Below are 9819 nucleotides of genomic sequence, written 5' to 3' on the forward strand. Positions count from 1 at the left end.
TCCCTGATTGATGTGTAATCTTTGATATCTTCCATTAGCCTCCAGGATCACTAAGTTCAAGGCCCCCTTGGAACCTAAGGAGCCCTGCCGAGGAGCTGAAGGCCTTCAGAGTCCTTGGGGTGATTGACAAGGTAATTCTTCAGTGTCTCTTCAAGAGTTCAGTAATAAATCGACTGCATGCTGACATTATGTCTTTGAAGCTTTGGATCTTAAGGATATGAAACAAAAGGAGAAAATGACTCAAATGCATCTGCACTTTAAAATAACAAAAGCAGAAAAGAAAAAGCTTTTATCTAAGCAGTTCGTGTAAGGTCACGCAAAATATGTTATGTTAAAGGAGAAGGTGCTTATTTGTTGGCATTCAGTCTAGTAAAGAGTTTGATTTTATAAACCTGTTATAGCAGTAAAGATACTGTATGTTAGTTACAAAAACTAGTGAGTCAGTAGTTGTTCAGCATTAACTGGTATAGTCAGTCTAGTGGTTAAAAAGAATGGTGCTCTCCTAATAAATACTGTTTCTTGAGTACCTACTATGTATCAGACTGTGTATTAGGCATTTTATGTAATATAAACAACATAATACAATGTTTTATGTATGTTTACAGTATAAACAGCATAATCCTTTTTCAGCCCTGTTATTTGCATCTTGGTGGAAAAGTGATGTTTAGAACAGTTTAAATAACTTGCCCTCAGAGTCACATAGAACTATTTGAGGTAGTACTGGAATTCAAACCAGGATCATTGTAACACCAAGAGCTGTGGTTTTTTCCCTGTACACTAAATCCCCTTTTACACACTCATATTTTTATATTTGAAATCCAAGTACTGCGATAGCATCAGATATCTCAGATATGCCAAACAACAGTGCTGGGGCGTCAGAAAGCTTTTGAATAATTGTAAAATCATACCCACTAAGCCAGTTTTAAATATTTTTGGTCAACCACCACTATTTTAATACCTTTAAAAGTGAAAAGAAAATGCCTTAATATTAGATATAAATTAATTTAATCTTTTTAATGTCAGTCAATCCTTTATGAAGCACCTTAGTGTTTATTCATAACTTCGCATTCATTCACTGCTTCTTGTGTTCTAAAGTATGTGTGTGACTCTAAGCTAAAGTTGAATAATGTGGAATATATTTCAGGTAATTTGAATAGTAACTAAGAGTTTGAGGTATTTCAAAAGGAATATTAGGTTAGATATTACATGAAGATGTTGTGGTCTTTTAAAATTCTTATCAGCATCAGTTTGTCTCAGAGAAATTTATTTGACTGAATTTTGAAGTTAAAGAATTCTAAGCAATAGAACTTTTGATCCTGAAATATTTCCTTAACCATATTTTTTTCTAGCCTTCCCAGATTAGAGAAAATTCTGTTTGAGAATTCAGAGAAGTAAAATAGCAGTTAAATATTTCTTGGATTAATTAAAAGTTCTTGGATTTCTGTGCAGGCAAATATACTTTTTTGAGGTACCGTGTCTGCTCCCTGTCTTAGATCTGTTTATTTTGACAAATATGACCTTTCATTGCTCGACTCTTAACCATGAGCAGGTCACCTTTAAGTCCTGGTAATAGCTATGAGTCTCACATGTTTATCCAAATAAGGGTGTTGACAGTGGAGGAATCCCTAAGTTCTATGCTGAGAATGATAATTCACTATTATCTTTGTTCTCTTAACTGGGGGAGTATGTTGGTGTTTAGAAGTGGACGTTTTAACTTTTCTAAGTAGAAATAAAGAAATCTGTACTTTGGAATTAATAAACTTTGCAAATAATCTTTAAAAATTTGTAATAGTCTCTTGTAAAAACATGAATAGGTGGATTTTAAAAAACTTTGAATTTTTTTTAAGATTAATTCTCCATTGTAATGAAGGGTACCTAATATTTGGGTTTTAGAAACTTAAAAGTTTGGGAGAGAAGTGTTGTGTCAATTCTAGAAAATAAACTGGATACATTAATCTCACCTGTTGTTTAGTTGCTAAGTTGTGTCCAACTCTTCTGCAGCCCCATGGACTGTAGCCCACTAGGCTCCTCTGTGCATGGGATTTCCCAGGCAAGAATACTGGAGTGGGTTACCATTTCCTCCTCCAGGGGCTCTTCCTGACCCAGAGCTCGAACCCGTGTCTTCTGCATTGGCAGGTGGATTTTTTACCACTGAGCCACCAGGGAAGCCCCAATCTCACCTGTACTGAACATAGATTCTCTAATTCTGTTTAATTATTATATGTTCTTTAAGAGCTATTTTAAATGTTATTCTCTAATAACTTAGGAAAATAAAATTTCCTTTGGAATAGAATTTGACAGACTTTTATAATGAAAACAAGTAAAGCAGATTTGTTCATTAATATCTAGACTGTGAGCTTCATGGAAATAAGGTCATGTCTTTCTTGTTCACCTTTATAATATCAGCATCCAGAATCATGCCTGGCACATAATGGACACTTGGTCAATATTTGTTGAAGGGATGCAATTGAGACTTAGGTGACTTTTAATGCATCATATGTAGAGTGACACCTACTGGTATAACGTGAGACTGCCATCTAGTATCGTGGTTCAAGATGCTCAGATGTCCTTAACCAGAGGGACAATAATTACGTCGTTGTGTCTTGGTCTAGAATTCAAAGAGGAGTAAGTGACTTTCTGTTCTTTAACTGGGATTGGAAAATCTTTCATTTTAACGCGGTGCAAGGAAAGCAACACTTTACTTCTTGAGGAGAAACAGTTCAAATGGCAGTGGATTTCTCACCAGAAACCATCAAGGCCGTGCGGACGTGGCACAGCACTGGAGTGCTGAAGAACCGCCAGCCCCGTTTCTGTGTCCTGAAAAACAGCGTTCAAGAAGAAAAGGATGAAGCAACGCTAAGGGAATTTGCCACTTGATAATCTGCTGTGAGAGAATAGCTTAAGTAAGTTCTCTGAACAGAAAGGAAATAATAAAAGCAGGAATTCTAAAATATTAAGAAGGAAGAAAGAACAAAAGACTGAAATACGAGTGGATGTTTTCCTTTCCCTCTGGAGTATTCTAAGTTGTTTTATGGTTGAACAGAAAGTATCCTGTCTGATGTAGTTCTTTTAAAAAAAAATCATTTATTTATTTTAATTGGAGGATAATTACTTTACAGTATTGTGATGGCTTTTGCCATACATCAGCATGAATGGGCCACAGGTATACCTGTGTCCCCCCGTCCTCCCACTCCGCCCTGCCCCCTCCCTCCAGCTTGTCACAGAGCACCAGCCCTGGGTGGCCTGCTTCATGAGGGCCTGATGTAGTTCTAAAAGTGTGAAGAGAAAATAGTTAAGATAATTATAAATGAAGGCGTATAAAGGAATGTAAGGTTTCTGCACTTCATTTGAAATGGTAAAATGATGCCACCAGTAGGCAGCGATGTAATTTGTATCTGATGGCTAGAGTAGAGAGAGATACACTAAAAAACACTCTAGATAAACCCAATGCAATTCTGAAAAGCATTCAAGTAACCCACAGGAAGGCAAGAAAAAGAGAATAGAAAAAACAAAGAGAACAAACAGAAAATGTAAAAATTGGCTTCAGAGCAAAGAAAATTAACCGGAGACAGGAAAATTATATAATGATAAAAGGGTTAATCCACTAAGAGCATGTAGCGGCCCTAGACATGCATTCACCGTATATAAGTTTGGTATATTAGTAGTAGTATACTGATGTGCACATTCAGAAAACTGATAAAGCTGAAAGGAGAAATAAACAATTCACATTTGTGAGATGTAGTGAAAGTGGTGCTTAGAAGGAAATTGACAGCATTGAATGCATATATTAAAATTGAAGAAAGATCTAAAGTCAATTATCTAAGTTTCCATCCTAGGAAATGAGAAAAAGAAGAGCAAAATAAATAGGGAGTCGCCCAATCATGTCCAACTCTTTGCAACCCCATGAACTGTGGTCCACCAGGCATGGATTCAGGAATCCACATGCAATGCAAGAGACCCAAGTTCGATCCCTGGGTTGGGAAGATCCCCTGGAGAAGGGAATGGCTACCTGCTCCATTATTCTTGCTCGGAGAATTCCGTGGACAGAGCAGCTTGGCGGATTATAGTCCATGGGATTGCAAAGAGTTGGACATGACTGAGTGACTAACACTGGGTCTTCCCAGGTAGCACTAGTGGTAAAGAACCCTCTTGCCAGTGCAGGAGATGTAAGAGACATGAGTTCTATCCCCAGGTCAGGAAGATTCCCTGGAGGAATGCATGGCAACCCACTCCAGTATTCTTGCCTGGAGAATTCCAGGGCAGAAGAGCCTGGTGGACTACAGTCCATGGGATTGCAAACAGTCAGACACGACTGAAGCGACTTAGCAGGCATGCACAGGCAGAAGAAAAGAAATAATAAAAATTAAGGCAGAAATCATAAGAATTGAAAACAGGAAATCAAAAAAGAAAATCAACAAAACCCAAACCTGGTTCTGTTAAAAAGTCAAGAAGCTTTTATCTAGGTTAACTAATAAAAAAAGAGAAAAGATACAAATTTTTAAGATCAGAGACGTAAGAGAGAACCTCACTTTAGGCATAAACCTTAAAAAAGTATTAAGGGAATACTGTGAAAAATGCTGTGCACACAAAGTTAATAATCTAGATGAAATGGACCGGTTCCTTGAAAGACATAGTCTGCTGAAACTCACACAAGAAATATTCAATCTGAGTAGGTCTATATCTATTAAAAAAAAATTGAACCAATAATTAATAAGCTTCTAAAGTCGAAAGTATCAAGCCTAGATGGATTCACTGGTGAATCCCACCAACATTTAGGGAAGAGATTGAACCAATTCTATAATTTCTTCTAGAAGATCGAAGCAGTGGTCATACTTTCTAACTCAATCACTGAGGCCAGTGTTAGCTTAACAACAGAAGTAAAGATATTACTAGAAATGAAAGTTATAGACCAGTATCTCTCATAAACATAGTATAAAAAGCCTAACAAAAATATTAGGAATTTTGAATCTAATAATGTATAGAAAGAGCTATGTCCTGTGACCAAATGGTATTTATCCCATGTGTGCAAGGCTGGTTTGATATTTCAAAGTCAATTAATGTTATCCAGCATACCTACAAGCTAAAGAAGAAAAATCACATCATCCTCTCAATTGACTATGAAAAAGCATATGGCATAATCCAGTACCCATTCATGATAAAAACTCTCAGCAAATTAGGAATCGAGGGAAAATGTCTCAACTTGATAATGCGCTTTTACAGAGCTCCTATAGTTTGCATCATCTTTAATGCTGAGAATCTTCAAGTTTCCCTCTAAGATCGTGATCAAGGCAAGGATGTCCTTTCTCATCCCTCCTTTTCAGCATCCTACTGAAAGTTCTCACGATTGCAGTAAGGTAAGAAAAGGAAATAAAGATACAAAAACTGGAAAGGAAGAAAGAAAACTTCATTTGAAGGTGACATGATTGTCTATATGAAAAATGCACCAAAAAATAAACTATTATAGGAAGGCTGCATGATACATGGTTAATGTATAAAAGTCCATCACTTTCTTATATACCAGCAGTGAACAAGGGGGATTTAAAAACTCAATATCACGTATATCAGCACTTCCAAAAAAATGAAATACTTAGACATAAATCTAACAAAATATATGCAACTGTATATGAGGAAAACTATAAAACTCTAATGAAAAAAATTAAGGAAGAGCTAAATAAGTGGCGAGATATTCCATGTTCATATGTAGGGTGGTTCGTTATCGTCAAGATGTCAGTTCTTCCCTGCTTAATTTATACATTTAGTACAGTCTCAGTCAAAATCACAGCAAATTATTTTGTGGATATTGAGAGAACGATTCTAAAGTTTTTATAAAGGGACAGATGTTCCAGAAAATATAATATTGAAGGAAAAGAACAAATTCAGAGAAGTAATTCTACCTGAGTTTAAGACTTTCTGTAAAGCTATCGAAATCAAGACAGTGGGGTGGGATTGGTGAAAGAATAGACAGATAAATGGAACAGAATAGAGTTTGGAAATAGATCTACATGAATATAGTCTAGTGGTCTTTGATAAAGGAGTAAAGGCAGTACCATGGAGAAAAGATAGTTGCATCAGCAGATGGTACTGAAGCACCAAAGCCAGTGGACATTCACGTGAAGAAAGGGGCCCGAGCCTAGACACAGACCTTAAAGGGGCCGAGACACAGGCCTTAAAGGGGCCCGAGACACAGACCTTAAAGGGGCCCTAGACACAGACCTTAAAGGGGCCGAGACACAGGCCTTAAAGGGGCCCTAGACACAGACACATTGAAAAAAATTAACTCAAAGTGGATCATAGACCTAGAGAAAAACACAAAGGTATAAAAGCCTTAGAATACAACATAGGAGAAAATCTAGATAACCTTGGGTATGGCAGTGACTTTTTAGATATAACACCAAAGACGTGATCCGTGAAATATTTGATAAGCTGGACATCATCAAAATTAAAAACTTCTCCTCTATGAAAGATACTGTCAAGATAATGAAGACAAGTTATAGACTGGGAAAAAATATTTGTAAAAGCATATATGATAAGGAATGTTATCCAGAATATACAAAGAACTTTTAAAACCTAACAATAAGAAAATGAACAAACCAATTAAAAATGGGCTGAAGACCTTAATAGGAACCTCACCAAAGGAAGTATACAGATGGCAAGTAAGCATATGAAAAGATATTGCACATCATACATCACCAGGGAATGATGTATGAAATATCTCTAGATACTTGTTGTTGAGTTGCCCAGTCATGTGGGACTCTTTGTGACCCTGTGGAATGTAGCCTGCCAGGTTGCTCTGTCCCTGGGATTTCCAAGGCAAGAATACTGGAGTGGGCTGCCATTTTCTTCTCTAGGGGATCTTCCTGACCCGACCCAGTAATCAAACCCGTGTCTCCTACAAGTCTCCTGGATTACAGGCAGATTCTTTACTGCTGAGCCACCAGGGAAGCCATTAGAATGGCCAAAATCTGAAACGCTGACAACACCAAATGCGGGCGATGATGTGAAACAACAGGGACTCTCATTCATTGCTGGCTGGGATTACAAAACGGTGCAGCCACTTTGGAAGACATTTGACAGATTTTTACCAAACTAAACATACTTTTACTATATAATCCAGCAATTGTGCTTATTAGTTATTTACTCAAATGAGTCGAAAAGTTAACATCCACACAAAAGTCTACATGTGTATGTTTATAAGAGCTTTATTCATAATTGCCAAAAGTTGGAAGCAACCAGATGCCTTTCATGGGATGCATAAACTGTGGTACATCTAGACAATGGAAAATTATTCAGCGCTTAAAAGAAATGGGCTATCAAACTGTGAAGACATGGAGGAACTTTAAATGCATATCTCTCAGTGAAAGATGTGCGTGCTGCCTGCATCAGACTCTTTGCAACCCCGTGGACTGTAGCCCTCTAGGTTCTTCTGTCCATGGGATGCCAGACAAATATACTGGAGTGGGTTTTCATTTCCTCTCCAGAGGATCTTCCTAACCAGGGACTGAACCTGCATCTCTGATTCCTCCTGCGTTAGCAGGTGGGTTCCTTACCACTAGTGCCACCTGGGAATCCCAAACAAGGAAAAGATACAAACCTGAAAAGGGTACGTGTTGTACGATTATAAGTGTATGACATTCTGGAAAGGGCACAAAGTCAGGGAGACAGTGAAATGATCAGTGATTACAAGGAATCAGGAGGAGGAGGGAAGGATGAACAGGTAGAGAATTTTGAGGGGCAGTGAAACTATTCCGCTTGATATAATGGTGGATACATGTTGTACATTTCTCAAAAACCACTGAAATACCAAGAGTGAACTCTAAATTGTGATCTCTGGGTGATAATAATGTGTCACCGTAGGTTCATCAGTTTCAACAAATGTACCACTGCTGCAAGATGTTCACAATGGTGGAGCTTGTAGGCTGTTTGGGGGTAGGAGGGATGTATGGAAGCTTTGTACTTTCTGTTCAATTTTGTTGTGAACCTAAAACTGCTTCAAGAAGCTAAGGAACAGTTAACAAAAGAGTTGGATTGTGCTGATAACATTAATAACCACAAGCTAATTTATGCATATTGTTGAAGGACATGTAGTTTAGCCACAGTTTTTATACATGAAATCAAAATAGACTTTGATTATAGCTAGTAATATCGTCTTTAAAGAATGGCATCTAATATACCTGTACATGTTTGATAAACACACACACATGCATTTGGGTTGTTTCATTATGTTCAGTACTTTAATATCTTATTCTGTCTCTTGGAAACATACATCTTAACTATAATTGAATATATAAAAATGGATTCTATACTTGCAAAACTCTTTACCTGTGATATTAATGTTAATAGATTAATAGAGTATTTTTTTGTTCTAAAGGACTCATTCTTTTTGTATTTAAAGTATGATTATCTAATATGTTTTTAGGGATAGATTTGTATGGGCAGTTTTATAATGTGATAACCTAAGTAATTTTGGAATCAAGGAGCTAGTTTCATTTTACCTCCTAATGGCTTGGCATATACAAGCTCAGGGTTAGAAAGGACTTTAAGGTCATCTGACCCAGTGAATTACAGATCTTCTGGCCCATCTGTAGTGCCCCACTGAATGGCTGCTCAGCTTTAGGCTTTTTTATTTGTTAATTTAACAAGCTTCTTTTGAATGCCAACATGTGACAGCCACTGCTGGGTGCTGTATAGGACTTGTTTCTTCTTTTTAGTCTAGTGGAGAGATACAGGTCAGTATGTAAGTGGGCGTTAGAAAGCATCACTACTAACAAAGCTAGTGGAGGTGATAGAATTCCAGTTGAGCTATTCCAAATCCTGAAAGATGATGCTGTGAAAGTGCTGCACTCAATATGCCAGCAAATTTGGAAAACTCAGCAGTGGCCACAGGACTGGAAAAGGTCCATTTTCATTCCAATCCCAGAGAAAGGCAATGCCAAAGAATGCTCAAACTACCGCACAATTGCACTCATCTCACATGCTAGTAAAGTAATGCTCAAAATTCTCCAAGCCAGGCTTCAGCAGTATGTGAACCGTGAACTTCCTGATGTTCAAACTGGTTTTAGAAAAGGCAGAGGAACCAGAGATCAAATTGCCAACATCCGCTGGATCATGGAAAAAGCAAGAGAGTTCCAGAAAAACATCTATTTCTGCTTTATTGACTATGCCAAAGCCTTTGACTGTGTGGATCACAATAAACTGTGGAAAATTCTGAAAGAGATGGGAATACCAGACCACCTGCTCTGCCTCTTGAGAAATTTGTATGCAGGTCAGGAAACAACAGTTAGAACTGGACATGGAACAACAGACTGGTTCCAAATAGGAAAAGGAGTTCATCAAGGCTGTATATTGTCACCCTGTTTATTTAACTTATATGCAGAGTACATCATGAGAAATGCTGGACTGGAAGAAACACAAGCTGGAATCAAGATCTCCGGGAGAAATATCAATAACCTCAGATATGCAGATGACACCACCCTTATGGCAGAAAGTGAAGAGGAACTCAAAAGCCTCTTGATGAAAGTGAAAGTGGAGAGTGAAAAAGTTGGCTTAAAGCTCAACATTCAGAAAACGAAGATCATGGCATCCAGTCCCACCACTTCATGGGAAATAGATGGGGAAACAGTGGAAACAGTGTCAGACTTTATTTTTCTGGGCTCCAAAATCACTACAGATGGTGACTGCAGCCATGAAATTAAAAGACGTTTACTCCTTGGAAGGAAAGTTATGACTAACCTAGATAGCATATTCAAAAGCAGAGACATTACTTTGGCAACAAAGGTTCATCTAGTCAAGGCTACGGTTTTTCCTGTGGTCTTGTATGGA

At 37.7% G+C, this 9819-nt stretch overlaps 1 protein-coding gene across 3 annotated transcripts in view; it reads left to right on the forward strand.

Annotated features, from left to right (window-relative positions):
• Positions 1-9819, forward strand: part of RPS6KC1 (ribosomal protein S6 kinase, 52kDa, polypeptide 1) — a 205992-nt gene that overhangs the window by 131212 nt on the left and 64961 nt on the right. For 2 of the 3 annotated variants that reach the window (XM_010853047.1, XM_010853049.1), the window contains one exon: positions 39-131. The exons of the other annotated variant lie outside the window; for it this stretch is intronic. In XM_010853047.1, coding sequence (XP_010851349.1) covers positions 39-131 — 93 coding nt within the window. The remainder of the gene's footprint in view (positions 1-38; positions 132-9819) is intronic. 3 annotated transcript variants of the gene reach the window in all.

Source organism: Bison bison, unplaced genomic scaffold (genome assembly GCF_000754665.1).
Source record: "Bison bison bison isolate TAMUID 2011002044 unplaced genomic scaffold, Bison_UMD1.0 scf7180017864322, whole genome shotgun sequence".
In the NCBI taxonomy this organism is placed as follows: Eukaryota; Metazoa; Chordata; class Mammalia; order Artiodactyla; family Bovidae; genus Bison; species Bison bison.